At 38.6% G+C, this 17,976-nt stretch overlaps 1 protein-coding gene across 8 annotated transcripts; it reads right to left on the reverse strand.

The window, feature by feature from the left end:
- Nucleotides 1–836: 836 nt before the first annotated feature.
- On the reverse strand, nucleotides 837–16,752 carry mthfd1a (methylenetetrahydrofolate dehydrogenase (NADP+ dependent) 1a, methenyltetrahydrofolate cyclohydrolase, formyltetrahydrofolate synthetase). 8 transcript variants are annotated; one of them, XM_035524302.1, is made up of 28 exons: nucleotides 16,434–16,752; nucleotides 16,056–16,162; nucleotides 15,890–15,974; nucleotides 15,244–15,303; nucleotides 15,112–15,165; nucleotides 14,762–14,898; nucleotides 12,992–13,092; nucleotides 12,486–12,622; nucleotides 12,058–12,169; nucleotides 11,382–11,509; nucleotides 10,841–10,938; nucleotides 10,439–10,612; nucleotides 9,854–9,990; nucleotides 9,583–9,629; nucleotides 7,812–7,919; nucleotides 7,568–7,639; nucleotides 7,207–7,317; nucleotides 6,903–7,037; nucleotides 6,676–6,744; nucleotides 5,832–5,925; nucleotides 5,370–5,509; nucleotides 5,054–5,095; nucleotides 4,691–4,791; nucleotides 4,188–4,365; nucleotides 3,531–3,638; nucleotides 3,223–3,375; nucleotides 2,300–2,388; nucleotides 837–2,220 (listed from the first exon to the last, which is right to left on the reverse strand). In XM_035524302.1, exons 2-27 carry the CDS (start codon nucleotides 16,154–16,156, stop codon nucleotides 2,314–2,316), a joined length of 2,757 nt encoding a protein of 918 aa, XP_035380195.1. In that variant the 5' UTR covers nucleotides 16,157–16,162; nucleotides 16,434–16,752; the 3' UTR covers nucleotides 837–2,220; nucleotides 2,300–2,313. The 8 variants fall into 8 exon arrangements, with proteins under 8 accessions (XP_035380195.1, XP_035380192.1, XP_035380194.1 ...); XM_035524299.1 differs by having other exon boundaries at nucleotides 837–2,388; XM_035524301.1 differs by having other exon boundaries at nucleotides 837–2,388; nucleotides 16,056–16,158; nucleotides 16,418–16,752.
- Between the last annotated feature and the right edge of the window lie 1,224 nt (nucleotides 16,753–17,976).

Here is a 17,976-nt window from a genome sequence, read left to right on the forward strand (position 1 = left end):
TGCATGAAAATACATGTATTGTCTTCTATTCACATTGTATAAACTCACTGTTTACACAATGCTGGACATTGTGTGTCCCAGAAGCTATTCCTAACAGGCTGGGTTTTTAGAGTTCAGGAACATAAAAGGCTTCACATTCTCATATTCTGCTTGAAACAGGGACTGTATGCACATCTCCACCTTCCTTCCTTTATCCCACATTTCTTTCTTTCTTTATTTCTTTGTGTCTGAGTTTTGCAAGGCTCTGCCATCTTGTCTTTAGAATGATGTACAAAATGTTGTGCATTTATACATTTCAGCCTTTCCCGCACGGAGTTCTATTTCAGGCTAAAAAACTGACTGCACATTAAAAGTTCAGCTACATGATTTCCCAGATGCAAGTGGGAACACCCCACCTCCCCAAAGGTATTCTTATTGTACTCGGTATTGCTCGTCTAGATATGCTCTGCCCCTCAGATACCACTATAAATCTTAAACATAAAGCATTATTACAGGATGACAAAACAGTCAAGCTTAAAACTACTAACTGTAAATTGTGTCACTATGGTGTACTTTTGAAAAGCCACCATGTGGATTTTGGCCATGTAGGAAATGTAAAAGTGAATGATCAGCATAAATCAATGAAATGACTAAGGTGGATAAAAGGTAAAAGATTCTCAGGGATAATATTCATTTGCAATTGAAGTTCTGGTCATCAACAGGATATCTCAGCATGAGGAAATCTCTATGCTCTGTCAATATTAGATGATATCTAGAGCCAAAAGTGTTTTCTCTCCCCCGAAGGAAAATTACATTTCAGAATAAATGCCAGAATGAAAGATGGAACCAGGAAAAAATTCTCTCCACAAAACAGCCACTTTATTAAATAAACACAAAAGTGTCCAGATAACACATTAATCAAAAGTTATTAAAACATGTCAGAGGACACAGACATGATATTTGCTTAGAAAAAAAGTAAACATTAATCTTTTTGTAAACCACTAAATAATATACAGTATTTAATCTAAATGTTTGGTATGTAAACAACCAATTAATTATATTAGGAGAAAAGTACACAAATGTAATTGTACAGACATGCCATTTGCTTTGTAGCTATAGCAACCTCAGTTACTTAATGGAGGGTTACATGGTAATGTCATGTAAGCTCAGATAATGGAGATAAGAAACCCAGTTCAGGTGGAACCTTACAGGAGAATGCCAGATGCAAAATAGAATGTTAAGAAAAATCATGCAAGTCATAGTTTGTCATAGTTTTCCAAATGAGCACAGTGCAAACAACCGTGACTGCTTTGCATGTTCACATGTAAAACTCAATATCTGGTAATAAGAAAAGAAGTGTATTTGTGTTCACTGAACTTATTTAAAGCTATAACCTTAAAAACTATAACACATAGTTCATCTTCAGACTAAATGAAGCAGATTCAACACTGCTAGATCACATCTTAAACTGCAAGAAAAAAATGAATAATAACTGTGAAATGATGTTTTGCTTTCAGTGTCACTGTGATGGAATACTGGACTTTGTAGAAAGTAAGCTTAAGTCAAAAAATCTGAAGATGAGTTTTGTATAAATAAACTTCTGTAAAGTGCTTAGTTCAGCTCTTGTGCATAGAAAAGATAGGTGCTAAAGTTCACAAGTAAAAATACTTAATATGTAATGCTAAAAATCTCATGGAATCACATCACTAATAACACAGTCACACTGTGCAATAACACAAAATAGCATTTGTGATCCTTTTATTTGTGATCCTAACCCCAGTAAGACATCCACTGAGCTCCTCTACTCACTTTATGGCAATATTAATGAACTATTCATGCTCAGAGCATCAGATGGTATAGTGACTGACTGGCTGGATAACACAGAGAGTCAGTTATTGACATGCATGTTTCAGGAGAAACAATGGGACTGTTTGTAGAGGAGCTTCCTTATGTGTGATACTGACAATTGGCTCTGAAGCAGCTTTCTGAATACAAACCGCATGCATGTTTCAGTTATGGAAAGAGATACATGAAATATATTCCCAGCCATGATGAACACATTTACACTTTCTCTCTCCTTTAGCCTATACACATTGAATCAGTTGTAGGGTATGTATAGAGGGGTCATAGGTGTTCCAATATATGTTCCATTCCATTTACCAGCCATATTAAGAATCCACCCACCGTGTTGGAACTGTGGTTGGTTGCCAGAAACCCTCAGGATCTGGAGTAATTTTTCTACTGAATGGGACAAACCATTCTTTATCACCATACTGTTTGATTATTGCATAATTATCTTTAGTAACACCTGCCAACTTGCCTAATACAGCACAGCTATTGGCTGTTACTGTAGAGGTCGTTGTTGTCCCTCAACCATGGCCACACAGGATCTTCAGGGCAGTCCTTTTCCTGTTATATTGTTCACATAAAAATTGTAATTTAGTAAGAAGAAACGGGCAAATGGAGTCTTTATATTTAGAGCTATAAATAACCATAGCAGAATAAAATAATCATCAACCTTAAATCAATAACATAATCTGGTACATTTTTCTTACTATGCCATCTTAACTACTGAGGTATGTGTGCATATGTGGCAGTAAAAACAAATATACAAAAGTGTGATCAGAAATGGATGAAGGTCACTTGGACCAATCGCAGCTCTTATTGAGGTGCTCAAGCTCTGCACAGACTTGCAACCTAGCAACACGTCAGGATAAAAATATCCACTCCATGTGTGACCAGTCAGAGTCAGATTCTCTCAGCCTCATCACCACAACTGACTCATCCCACCAAATGCCTGGCTAACTGCAGCTGATCCACACTCCTATCATGTGGCTCCAGTGTCTATATGTTAAGGTTTTCATGAGAAGTGCAAAAATACTGCCTGTCTTATTGAATTAGTGCTGAATTTTCCTTGCTTGTTTCAGATATATCCCACTGTTGTGAAAGCTATTGCAAGAACATCTAGCTAAGGTCATAGTTTCTATTGTAATTAGTCATGCAACCAAAATAGCAAAACATTAATATCAAATAGCAATTTTAAAACTATATGCCTTAAATAAAGTAAATAGTCAACTTTCTAATAATGGTAATTCTGAAAAAACTAAAATATAACAAAAATATATTTTGTAATGGGTCACAATCAAACAGTGACATTAATGTTAAGGATCCTATTAGTTTTGACTGGAGAGGTTGGCAGCTCTATCCACAGGTAAAGAGTACAGCAGAAGGCAGAAAGCTCACCATGTCTGCCAGAAGGCAGAGAAAGTTGGCACCCACGTTGGCATTGACGTCTGTAATTGGTAGCGTAAAGTCCACGGGCACCCCTTTCAACTCTGGATCATTACTCAAGGATAGGTGGGTCTTGGCTATACACACTGGGAAACTACCAAAACCCTTAATCAAAACAATAAGAAATGTAATAAAAGATATATGTAAATGCATGTTAGTGCATACCAATGCCATTATCCCAACCCCCCCAACCCCAACTTTCCCATAGTCTAAGAAAATGCTGTAGAGTGTCTGTTATAACCATACTGATGTAGACTCACTTGTTTGATGTAAAGTTCCAGCTTCTCTTTGGCTTTTGGAGAGAACTCCACATCCTTAGCACCATACATGCTCTGGGCCACTTTTTTAATCTTATCAATGACTGGCATCTATAAGACAACATTCCTCTCAGATTCTGTAAGAAATCTATCTTATGGTATTGGGTTCTGTGACTGCTGCAGTTTATCTATGTAGTGAACAATTTTCCTGCTGGTTATATTTAGGCCTTGTCTATGAAATGTATGTGCATGATGTAAATATAGAGTGATAATGAAACGGCTCTGTATAAGAAGTGCTAATTTCTCTTGCTCTCTGAGGGACACACCATGAGGCTTTGCTAGTCATTTATGGGTAAAAGTAATCTGGTTCAAAAGATGAATAATTACCTAAATGCTTCTTTTCCATTACTGGTCATTAGTTGAGTGCTTAGCATCCAAAAAATGACATGACCTTTAAAGACTCCTCAGTGGGAAACAAACTAAATGCAGAATGCCCTCTGTACATCCAAGTGCACAGCTATGTTCCAACGCTCTACTTAAAACTGAAATTCAAGGTTGTGCTTTTTTAGCAATTGTACAAAAAGGTCTACCTGGATATGACACTGTTGCATTATATATTTAATTTTTTTTTAAAGATTCTACTGGTTGCATTCACTTTACCTGCAGATCATAGAGGAAGTGAAATGGCCTTCGCATCTCAGCTGCTTTCTGAACACTCTGTGCCAGAGCCAGTGCTCCGGCGCCCCCATGAGACCAGTTTGTGCATTTCACTGCATCAAACACACCAGTCTGCCTTGCCTGGTTACACACCAGTTCAAGCTCAGCTTCGGTGTCAGAGCTATGGCCAGAATTAAATAAGAACAGGTCAGAGTTCACAGTCACTTAAGTTTTTCATGAGTTTTCTGCCACTTCTGCAAGCATTAATATTTAACCATATAAAATAAATGTAAGCTGTAAAAAACTTTTAATGGTATAGATATTGCAGTCATATTTATGAACTAGACACTTGCACACACACACACACACACACACACACACACACACACACACACACACACGTGCATACATGCATGTGTTTGGTTTTCTGGTTTTCGTGTGTGTGTGTGTGTGTGTGTGTGTGTGAGAGAGAGAGAGAGAGGGAGATAGGCTAAAATGTGCCTAACCTGAAGACGTTTACAGCCACTACCACTGGCAAACCATTTGACATGGCATTATCCACCTGTTTCTTCAGATGAGAGCAACCTTTCAGCAGCAGTTCCAGGTTCTACAGGATGGAGTGAAGGCATTATTTCACACCACTCACCACTGTGAACCATCACCTTACACACCATTGACACAAAGACTTTATTATGAATATTGGGCTTTCTGAAACTAAGAATTCCAAAAGCTACTGGATTAGAACATCTCTAATTGCAATGAATAAACCAATAACAATTACACAAAAAGACACACATATATGCATACACACATGGCAATAAAACAAGAAGCAAAAAACTGTCACTGGATTGATTGGATAGACACCTTACCTCTTGTAAATACTGTAGGGGCAAAGGAAACCCTGCTCTGATCTGTGAACAAAAACACAATGATTTCACTCACAATCTTGTCCATCTATAAAGCACTCTCACAGAGCCATAAAGCCCAGAAGACACATGGCAAATTGTAAAATGTACATTATTACTGGATCTACATGTGATTTTCTAGCAGGTGGGGGATTGGAATAGCTAGGTTATTTTATTACACACACATGCAAGGATTCTACCATTAGCTAAGAAGCAGTGGAACATCACACCTCTGCAAGAGCTGGGACAGGCTGTAGTTGCCTGGTGGGGCTGGACTCACCCGTGGGCCACCCCCGTGCATCTTGAGCGCTCTGACAGTGACAACTAGCACCACCACGTCGGGCTGTAGCCCAGAGGAGCGGCATGTGATGTTGAAGAACCTCTCCATGCCAACATCAGCCCCATGAGCAGTGTCAGAGACTGGGGATTGGGGAGGGCGGGGGTGTGGTGGAGGTGGAGCACAGTTAATAAATATTGTAATTGGTCTACTTATATTCCAACATATTTTCATTTGTTTACAAGCATATCATCGAAATAAAATAGTAAAAAATATTTTACTGTTATCAGAAAGTTTTAGATTTTAATGTCTTACAAACAACCAAACCAATAAATGAGTCAGTGTCTGATTTCCATTTTACTTTCTTATTTGCTGATATTTTATGATTACAAACCTGAAAAATAATGATTAATATAAATCAATTGCTACTAACTGATAGAAAGAGAATGACTGAGTATGCCTCACCCACAAAGCCTTGTGAGCCCACCAATTTTAGAGCTATTTTATCTGCCATGACAGAAGGGCTGTCATGGGCTATGTGAACAAATGCTGGGGTCCCCTGAGAGAGAGAGAGAGAGAGAGAGAGAGAGAGAGAGAGAGAGAGAGAGAGTGTGTGTGTGTGTGTGTATGTGTGTGTGTGTGAGTGAGAGAGAGAGAGAGAGAGAGAGAGAGAGAGAGAGAGTGAGAGATCAGGCAAATCTAAATAAAATTCATTCTCTGTTTAAATAAACTTCTTTGAATTATGTAATAATTAAACTTCAAGTGATACCTGAAAACTCTCCACAATAGCTACCATACAACCGCATACTGTATAAACCTGATACTACTTGTTATTGCTTAAAATGTTCATGCCAGCCACTCACTGACTACTCTATACTCATCCTATATATCTAAATCCTTCTTTGTATTTCCATTGATTAAAATAACATTCACTTAGCAATTTCCGTGCAACAGAGCTAAATTGGCATCAAGTAATAGCAGGACCCTAAAATACCCCCATATTTCAATATAGGTGGACAAATATTTATTCAAGATTATTTACTAACATGAACTCCACTGATATTTTTATTCAGCATTTGACAAATATCTGCATGAGTCATTTGGCAATACTGCAAACCTTCCCAAGAGGTTGAATACTGATGCAACATATATGCAAGGATATGGATATATACATATAATCCTTTAGAGGCAGAAACGTTTTAAGATATCAAGCCACATGTGGATGCTGTGAAAGCTCTGAGCAATCCATTACTCTTTTAAAATCATGATGATTCTATATCATAACTTTGTGAAAAGAATTGTATCATACTTCCAAAGTCTGCATCAGGCATGGCTTCAGGGCATTGTTCAGCAGCAGTGCCAAGACAGCACTCACACCCTGTAATGACCAGACAGGAAAACTTTAGAGCTGTCTCTCTCCTTCTTACTCTTCCTTCCTCTTTCTCTCTCTCACGTAAACCATACTTAGAAAAACATGCCTGTGCATTCTCACTCATGGACAGACAAGCTTGACATTGGCTTTGAGCTTGCACTCACCAGGTCCTCAGTGGTGACCAGCTCTCCTGATTGGCTGGCAGCCACCACCATCTTGGCCAACCTATGCTGCAGGTCTCGTGGACTGGTGCTCAGAGACAGCACAGCCATGATCTCATTCTCCAGAAAGGCACGATCCTGCAGCCCACAGACATTCACTATTACATAACTAACACTCTTTTCAAATAAAGCCTCTCAACACAATCAGCACTACTAGAAATACTATATAAGTAATAAGTATATGGAAGGAATTTGGACAAAAGTAGGCAACATAGTAATAAATGACACAATAAAAGTGCTCCAGTACTTCATTGCTGACACACACCATCTTGGTTTTCAGGTTAATGTCCAATTGAACAAAACGTCTAATCTCTTCCTGTGTCAGGGTTGAGGGATCAGATTTCACAATGTCAAGTTTCTGCAAAGAGGTCACAAAGCCCTCTGTGACTTTTTTGACATAACTTTGAAAACATATTCTTTGAAACTTAATGAATAAATGAACAAATGCTATTTATTAAGAATCATATCAGCAATGTGACATTTAATAACCTTCAGTTTAAAACAGAATGAATACAGACTCAGCTTTGGGTGTCCATGTCCATAACTTCATAACAGAGACATTGTTATTTATTTTGTGTAGATTAGTGCTAAAAACATGCTTCTCATACCTGCAGCCTCTTAAGCTGAGAAGGTGAGAAGGTCCGATGACCCACAGGTGGCACCAAGAGGTCATATAAAACCTGCCAGACAAGGACATTTTCAGAATAAACATAAATACACATACATACACGTGCACAGACACACTCAAAACACACACACACACACACACACACACACACACACACACACACACACACACACACACACAAAAAAAAAAACCCAAAACAAAACAAAACATAGTGTCCATCTAACCTTCTCAGAGTATTTGCTCTGGTAGTGGGAGTATGCTGAGATGGTGTCTAATACCAAGCTGCTGGCTGTAGAAACAGCATGAGTGTCTCCTAAGGGCTGAAGAATGACCTAGAAATCATGCAGAGGAGAAGCTGATAAGGCAAGTAATGCAAACAATATAGTGAAGAATGAGTTCACAGTTCTTCAAAGCTCTTCACACAGTATGCTTTTGAAACACAGACCTCAGCACATCAGTTAACATTTGGGGCAAATTCCACCACTTCATATTTCATGCAAAAGTGACTCATGCTGCCATAACTATAACATGACTATAACATGCTTTCTCCCACAAGACTGCTTTGTCCCTCAGTGTGCAATGAACTTCAAAACACAAACAAGTTGTAAGATTGCAAAATACATATACTATGCGTTTCCCTTTCTTCTATTTTTACATCCACAAATATTTCGATCTGGATAAAGAAACCTTTGACCTGTTGGCTTACTTCTTACAATAGATGTCATGACTGAGTGCGTTACAGTAAATTTACAGTAAATTATAAATTAATGAATGTTTTACTTTCTCAGGAACCTGGAATACAATATTTACTTTATAATGCAAAACAATAAATGATAAATAAAATTTAAAAAGCCACAGAATTCTTTGGGGTGTTTATTGTATTTTATAATTTGTTCTCACAGTGCAATATACTGTAGTTCAGAAAATAAAAATATATATAATCAATAACAATACTGTAATGCAAAATCAATATTTTCACTATATATAGTAATGATCACATCACACAATCTGGCAATCTGGTTATCAGTGTACCGCCGGCCTTTTCCATCCATTCTGGCCATAGATTTTCATCAGCATCACACTGAATGTTATCTCTTGCCATACACCTAGGAAAAAATCCTTTTGAGTGCCTTATCCAGCCCTGGATGTATTTCACTGTTATGTCCATACACCCAGTAGCCATTGCATCTAGAAGTGACATCTGGTCATGTGGGTTGTGGTCATAAACTTTCCATCTCCATGCAGAAAAGGAAACATCTTCTGTCTCTGCCTCTGTCTCTATCTCTGTCTCTGTCTCTGCCTCTGCCTCTGCCTCTGTCCCCATCTCTGCCTCCGTCTACACCCATTTTACTCACCAAAGCTAAAGACTGCAAAGGCTAATCCAAAGATGGCCACTTTTGTATATATGTTAACAAGGCACAAGCAAATAAACACCTGTTTATGTCGTTAACTGACATGCCAGCCCGGTGTTTCATCAGTACATGTACTGCAGTAAAATCTCTTCAGTTACAACCTCATCTATATTTTTTCTTACATACATGTACATTTCAATGCCAGTATGTACATGTGTACCAATGGTAATGAGGCTGCAAAGAAAAAAAAAAAACTGAACAAACTTTCTGCTAAAATCAGTATAATCTGGTTTACCTATTTCAAGTGTATATTTTCATTTGTCTGTCAAAATGCAAAATATTTCCATCCACAATGATCAGATTTTTGTTTTGAACTGAAAGCTAACTGTTTTGAATAGATTATGTAAATGTCTGCAAAATTTGATGTAGTACAGAGAGAAGTATTCATGAATGCTCGAAGAAGTGGTTATTGAATGCTTTGCAACGCAACGGTATGGACCGCTTAGTTCACGTAGTCTACTGATATGGTGAATGTGTTAAGTGTTTTGAAAAAGTGGACAGGGTGTTGACACAAATGTGAATATGACTGTAAGAAACTGTATGTACCTGTTATACTAAGACCCAGGGGCTTAGAACAACATACCTCTTCTATGGGTATGATCTGAGAATAGCCACCTCCAACAGCACCACCTATATACAAACAATTATTTTGATTGTGTCAAAAACATGTGCAGATCACTTATGCATAATTAAATGTAATGAACTTCTACAGCTCTGCATAGTCTAGTGAGCATGTGTTTATTTTCACATGTTGGCTTAATCATTTATGCAACAGTTCCCACATAAATGTGCAAAGAACACTAATATCAGGCACAGTACTTTTTTCTCTAACTTTGAGAATGTAACATCCTCACCTCTGCTACCAAAGCTGGATGGTGGAGAGGGTTGTCCCACACAGGCAAAAGCACTGACGTTCAAGTGAGCCCCTAAAGCCTGTGCCAACCCGAGCACAACGGTGCTGTGGCCCTCACCCAGTGGAGTGGGTGTAATCCTGATCACATAAAGCAAGAAAGAATATAGTTATGGAAATTCAGTGTGGAATTTGTGTTGCACAAGTACAAGGTTAAAAACAATCATCCTGGTGTGTTCTGCGATATCTTTTTTTTTTTTTTTTTTTGACATTTTGAGAACCATAAATGACAAAAATGCCTGCTAGGTGAGATCCCTAGGGAAATATAAAAGGATGGCTTCAGATTTGGTTTCAGATAAACTTTTGTAAAAATGCTAAGTTCACAAATAAATGGCTAGAACTACATTTGATATACATAAAATAAACTTCACAAATCTCTCATTGTAATTTTCATGATAATTTATGGGTATTGATTAAGATCAGTTTAAAAGAACTGCTACATTCGTTGCTCCAAAAAAACTGCATGACTTTGATTATATGATGCTTGCTATTAATTATGCATAATGTGAGGTTTGAAGATGAGCCTTACCCAGTGACCACCACATATTTCCCATCAGGCTGTTTGTTCAGACGGTTGAGGACATCCAGTCTCACCTTGGCCCTGCTTGCGCCATATGGCTCCACCTCCTTTGGGAACAGGCCCACTTCTTTGGCAAGCTGGCCAATTGGTTTTCCAGGGCATGAGTGAGATATTTGGGCATCACTGTAGAATTCCACAGGCCAGGAGTAGAGTTTAAGATATCAATACTGTTTGAAGGCACATTTGTGTGATTACATGCATGAGAAACAAATAAGCAATGCTGTTTATTGGAATTCATGAACTGCTCTGCTAATTACATATTTCTGTTCTATGTGCTAGATGGTCCTCTTTGAATTTTGAATATATTTGCATGGTCCTCTTTGAATATTGTAATATTGCATGTAAGTTTACCTTGGCTGAGGTTTCTGTGATTTCACCCTTTTGTAGGATATGCTCCAATTCCCAGGCCTATAGTTCTGTAGAAATCGCTGAGCGCTCTTAACTGTATTCTGTTGAAGGAAGGTATTATTTATAATAAGATGGGGATAAGTCTTTATATAATGGATGCCCTATTCATAAATCATTGGACTGACAGAGATATCAGTAATAACAACCCATCGTTTTTACAGTAGTGTCATAGAGAGCTAAAGTGAAAGGTATGTGTATTCTATCAATAACAGGACTGGATGCATTCTCAACATTTTGAAGTGAGTAGATTACAAGGCTTTTATTGAGGAGCCATAGGGAAAATGACTCATTGTTCGGCCTTTTGTGAAGCAATTAAATTGAGCCACAGTGACTTTCCTATTCTTTCTAACTACAAAAACATTTGGCTGATAAACGCTGTCTTTCATATAGACTGCAAAAATGACTTATCTACTGAGGTAAAATGCCACCATTTTGCACTAGCACACGTCTAAGTGCTGGTGTAAGAGCATCCATGGTCTGATACCTCCATCAGCATGGCTACAGTCATGGGCCCCACTCCTCCAGGGACAGGGGTAATGTACTTGGCCCGCTCTTTAGCCGATGGGTAGTGAACATCCCCCACCACCCGTTTTCCCCCAGGCCTGCTGCTGTCTGCCCACAGGGGTAGGAAATAATAAAGTATATGTAGGCTACTATTGCACTGAAGTTGTGTTGTTAAGTAGTATGGCTGAGACTTATTTTGAAAATGTTTTACGTACTTAAAAGACATTTTACTATTTTACTCCAGTACATTTTACTCCACTATATTGGGGGCTAATTACTTAGCTGAGTTTATAAAGTTTGAGTCAACTGAAATAAAGTAAAATTAAGTACAGTCTGTCACAAAAAAAAAAAAAAAAAAAAAGTCTGTCAAGTAAATTTCCTCATAATTGAGGAAACATCACATTACATATAACCTTTACTTAAAGTTTTGTGCTAGAACAGTTCAAATTTAACAGGAAGGTTTATCACACTGTGTAAGCAGTTCATACTAAGGTGCATTTTTGAACGCTTTACCTTAACTTATAATACTATATCAATTTATTTTTTTAGTTTCACTCAAGTGATGGCCCTGTCCTAGCCAGTCTGTGGGTGCAGGACTAAACAGACTCCATTAGGCACCTAATGTTCAAAAACAAGCCCTGAAGCAAAAAAGGCACCTGGAATGTAATTAATGCCACAGTCAATGACCACTGCACCCTCTTTTATCCAATCGCCTTTCACCATCTCTGCCTTGCCAGCACCCACTACAAGGATGTCCGCCCCGCCCACCTGCAAAGACAATACATATAGATATTCTCTATAGCATTTCCGTTAATTTCATTCATACAAACGTGAAGGAATGCATGCAATATAATTTTGCACCTAGCATCAAGAATAATGCATTAATGCCTAGTCTTTATATTACAGAGCTTATTTGTATTCTGGAGTTTCCAGGTGGGAGGAATAATTATTTTAAGATTTAAATGATCATAGTATGTGACATCTTTCCTGCTGTAATATATAGGCTACGGGGTTAAGGAGCATTCATCAACATGCGTGTGTGAGAGAAGAGGAAAGAAAAAGGAGGTGGGAGAGGAGGCATCACATGTGCTGCCAGGTCTGGAGTCTTGGAGTGGCAGCAGGTCACGGTGGCATGGTTCCACAGGAGGAGATCATGCATGGGTGCTCCGACAATCTTACTGCGGCCAATCACAACCGCATTCCTGCCAGCCACAGACACACCTGCACGCAGTATCAACAAAGCCACTTCACAACATTTCTGAACTCTATTCTGAACTCTATTCTAAAACTCTTACATTAAATTCAGTAACAACTGAATGTCTAACTAAACTCCCCAAGAAAGATGGTGGCACCCACAAAAACAACATCCAAGCATTGCATAAAAATGCCTTTTTATTAAGTCTAAATGATTTCTCCATTACGCAGAAGAACGGGAAATACCTTATATACTATGCTATACCTCCGTTCTGCAGTTTCTAAAGTGAGCTGAGACTGTGGAGAGTGTGTCACAGTCATGTCTGCAGGTTCAGTTTTTCTCCTGCTTGGAGTGGTGAGGTATGGGGGGGCTCGATTTGCCTGACTGGGCCTCACCAGTCTGCCTGATGAGCTTCATGCAGCCATTGGGGGTGCAGGGGATGAAGCAGTCCTGCAGGTCTCCTCGAGCCAGTCTCCCTGCGTTTACACTGCTCAGGCTGTCCAAGCAATATGATTACCGATGAGTGTAAAGGTGATCACTGTATTATATCAGTGACACTATTATGAGTGGTCCTTTTTTGATTAAATAAACACTCGGTCTTGCAGTATTCACGAGGTCTTTCAGTGATTCACTGAGATTTAAATTTATAAATAATAAACTGTATAAATTAGATTCCTTTATAATCTGATTATAATCAATCTTACAGTTGTTTTTCACTTTATTTAGAATGTCCATGTTCATATCTGTAGATGTTAATCTTAGAAGTCACTGAACATGCAACATGTATAATACAACCTATTTTATCATACTTAACAAAGTATACAAGGCAAGTTATAGACATGCTGTTAACATTTATTAACTGGATTTTACTGGATTTTGGGTCAGGGTTAGGGTCATGGTGAGGGTTAGGATTAGATTTTGGGTTGAGATTAAGGTTGAGGTTAGGATTAGGATTAGGGTTAAGATTAAGTTTTGGACTGAGATTGAGGTTAGTTGGATTGGTTTGAAGTCTGATCACTGGTGTCTGAGCCTTGAAATGTTCCTCTTGTTGGTAAACTTGACTGTGATCATATCCAAACTCTCCTCTGATTCATTCATGACAATGTTACAGATACCATGTTGAGAGTTTATTAATCATCTATAAAAGACCACTCAAAATAAAGTGTTACCAATATATCTATCAAAAATATAACAAAAAAGCCTTTACACATTCTGCATAGTACATGAATACAATGTATTTTTGTTTTGTTTGTTCAAGAGAGGGCATGGATATATGTAAACAACCACCAACACAGACCAAGGCATGACATCAATTCAACATAAAGCCACAAGCTATTTGTACATGTTTACAATCCAGTTCATGGAGTGAAAATAATTCAAGAAAACTTATAAACTATGAAGAATGACTTCCAGCATTCTTGGAATTAACATCATCAGCTGCAAAATAGTTTAGCCACACAGTTGGCACGTTTCTTTTATCTAGAGAACCAGGAAAACACTGTGGAAAATAAGATCTCTCTGGCTACTCTCTCCCTGAGAAGTCTGAAGCATCTGTTCAAGTGAAATGAAAACACTTACAGCCAGGGGCAATATTTACACTCCACCTCAGCCACTCTCCCTCCTCAGACACCTGTAGCTCTGACAATTTGAAAGAAATTGAAACCACAGGCACTCTGGCCATCCATACACCCCGTAGAAGGAGAAACAGATTAAACCAACATTCCTGCTGGGTGGCCTGAAACATCTTTTACCTTCAGTTGTGATAGATGTTGTCTGGGATTAATGTCCCATGACAAAACTTTTATCTTTAATGCTATTAGACGAAGAATAAAAGTGATATTGGATGACACATAACGCACATAAGAGTGGTCATTAGGCCAAAAGCAAAGAAATTAGACTCGCAGGCCTGGAGCCCAGGTGCACTGCAGGTTGGAGGGTGTGTGACATGTCTCAGCTGTTTTTGACTGATCTGGGGTCTAGTCCAGATCTCAACACTGTTTGTGAACTGCTGCAATACCTGGTAAGAGCTTATGTGCTTTTCTCCCTGACCTAAACGGGGAGGCTCAGACTGACCTCTGCAGCTGTCCAATCAGATCTCATAGCTTCCAAAGAAGCAATGCTTTTTAGTAACATGGTTTTCTATAGAAATGCAGATCATCTCTCACCCATCCACATCCTTCTCAGGAGTCACGGCATTGGTCACTTTCTCTGTGTCTATGGGATGGACAGAATCCAGAGGTAACTGGACAATGAGACCATGGGCTTCAGGATTCTCATTAACTGCTGCTATATTTCGCAGAACCTGAAGAAACCGGTCAGCATTGTATTAGCAATCATGAAATCATAATGCCATTATCATTGTTAGAAAACATGACACTTTCCACTCCTGGGGTGCTCTGTCACAGATACCTGGCTAGGGTTACTCACAGGTGTAGTGCATACCTCTAAAAGGTTGGACAACAAACAAGTCTATTGCTGCCAAGTGTGAACCAGAGCCTGTCCACATCTTACATACCTCATCTTCTGTGGCCGTTTTAGGAAGCCTAATGTGTTTGGCATTAAGTCCAATCTGAGAAAAGGCAGATAGACAGTGAGAGAGGAAGAAAGAACATTACCGCATTTAAGATCAAGTTGATTCTCAACCTACCTGAGCTGCTGCCTTTAGCTTCATACTAATGTAGAGGTTCGAGTCTTCTCTGTCTCCAACCTATACAAATGCATGAATGAAAGAATATAAATCTATAATGTTAAAAATAATAATGTAAATCCATAAAACAATAAATGCCACTCTAAGATTTTACTGTAATAAGCACATACATTTAAATACATTTGGATAATTGCAAATAAATTAGTACATTCATTCTGTCTTCATGAAGAAATGTGTAACAGGGCAAATCCTATTATTTTCTAGGAAAGGAAACCTATAAGAGAAGAAACACAGTTGCCCACAGCCAAGGGTTATTGTGGGTCACAATGGAGTCACAGGCAGATGAACTGCAGTATGAACTTACAATGACCTATTTCATTTCACACTGGCTAACATCATAGATCATGTTTGTTAAAATACCATATGAAGTCAAAAGAAGAAAGAAATGACTCAAGAGTGATGAAGGAAAAGAGAATGGAACATTACCAAGAGGCCATCTGGTACACAGAACAGGGGGAAAGAATAGAGAAGGAAAAATGGATCAGGTTTGCAGAAGAGGACAGGGATAATGAAACAATTCTCCTCATCTTTACAAACAACAACAACAACAACAACAACAACAAAATAAAGACAAGGACAGACTGACCTGTAGCACCACCAGGCCTGGTCTAAAGCCAGGAAGCTGACTCTTCATTTCTGCCACCTCCTTTTTCAGCTGCTCCCTCACCTGTCTGCAGGTACAGAGATGGCATGAAGTTTGATCATGCCATCCTTACAGAATTCAGAAGTCTTCAGGGCTTGCTCCAACTCACTGTGAGGTCTTGTTGCCTGAGATGACAGTTGCAATGGCTCGTGGACCATCCCAGTATCTACGCACTCCATGTCCCACTTTCAGGACAGTGGATGGAAACATGTCTGGCTAGGGAGAAAAAGACAGTTTACAGATTTTTTTTAGAAGAGGACAGGCAGAATGAAATGAGAAGACAAAACGAAGTGAGAAAGGCAACATGCTTTTATTTTTAGAAAGGTAAAGAGATTTAAGCTTTAAGATGCAATTTTAAGAAGGAAAAGAAAAGAAAGCTAAAGCAAGGTAGTAGTGCAAGATTAGTAGTGCAAGTAATAGTGCAATGAAGTAGTGCAAGACTTAACATGCACCCCAAAGTTACAGAACAACCTTTTTAAGCACATACACAGAGCCCCCTTAACGTCCTTCAGAGCTGAATATAGCCATAAAGTTGACTCGTATGTAGAGAGTTCCTTCCAGACCACTCTTCTGCTCCTACACAGTGGTCTCCTCCTCTGGCCCTTGTCTTATCCCTGCACTCTTATCCCTGCTTTTTCCACAGCATACCAGCTTGCTCCGGGCAGCCTGGGGAAGTTAAAAAAAATAAAAAATAAATAAAAAAATCAGTTCAGGCCCAGGGAGGCGCAGAGAAATTAAAGCCAAAACAAAATCCACATCAAAACTGGCAAGTCTCAACTGCTTGCGTGGAACAAATGGGTCAGCTCAGTGTTTGGCTCTCTTTCAGCCAATCAGAGAGGTTTTCAGTTGTGGGTGTGGAGTTCCTGGAACTGAACTGTTCTTCATTCCTTAATGCCCCTATCTGTCTATTTATTCACTGCAACGTGCTGTTCCCTTAAGAAAATGTCTGCTTGCAATCAGCTGGGGAGAAGAACTGGGTGGGTGGGTCTTGGCTTAGCTGTGTTCCAGTGAAATGAGCAGGTTTTCACAGAGCAATTGTGAACTCTGGCAAAAAGTCCCTCCCCTTCTCCACCCTCAGCCAACCAATAAAAGGTGTTTGAAAATTCCTGGCTGTCAACGGAGGAGTTTCCCTTTCAACAGTTTAAACTGTTTAAAAAGACACCCAACTGCATTTACTGATTAAGAAATCAAAGAATTGAATGTTGTATAGTGTTACTCCAAAATGCATATACATCAGGTTACAAATTATTTGAATTGTTATCCTATTTCATGAAACCAGCTGATATCATCAGATTCTTTCTAGAGAGAAATTACCTGTTGCTTGATTATAATACATTATAGTTATTGTTCACTGTACAATCACAGAAGATATAATCTGCATTGTATTCATCTTAGAGTTAGAGTTAAAACTGTGTTACTCCCATGAGCACATCAAGTTACTCAGGTTGTAGTAGATAACAAAGTCCTGCTGGTTTCTAGACAAAACCATGTGCATTACAAAGCATTTACATGCTAGGTATTTATTTTATTTAAATACTCTGCTATGGATAGAACACTATGAAGGTAACATAGCTAGCAATATTTTGATTAAAAAACTATTTAGTTATTTAATACATTGTTCCATCTCTCTTTTAAGACAGTCTAAACACCTCAGCATATTTGCTAATGATGACCTGTTACAGCACATGGTCTGAGACAAAATGTGTTTTTATGTTCAGTTTCCAGGACAGTGAATGGGAAGGTAGGCATGAGCCTTCTACTACAGTCATAAGAACTCATAAAAATCATAAGTAATTTGTTTTTTAACAATAGTCTATTGTTTAACCAAGTTTGTCCATCAAGAACTAAGACCTTTATACAATGGCCACCTGGTCTGATATCTTCACCAACTGGGCTTTTGCACTTTTTTCCTGGTATTTTTCTGCAAATTTATTTGTCATCCACTAGGTGATGCTAAAGATCTTCAAATGCACACTGTACAATAACTCACTTTGACCTCATGTCAAAGGAGCCAAAGAGATGTTAAGAGA

Source organism: Electrophorus electricus, chromosome 3, assembly GCF_013358815.1.
Source record: "Electrophorus electricus isolate fEleEle1 chromosome 3, fEleEle1.pri, whole genome shotgun sequence".
NCBI lineage: Eukaryota > Metazoa > Chordata > Actinopteri > Gymnotiformes > Gymnotidae > Electrophorus > Electrophorus electricus.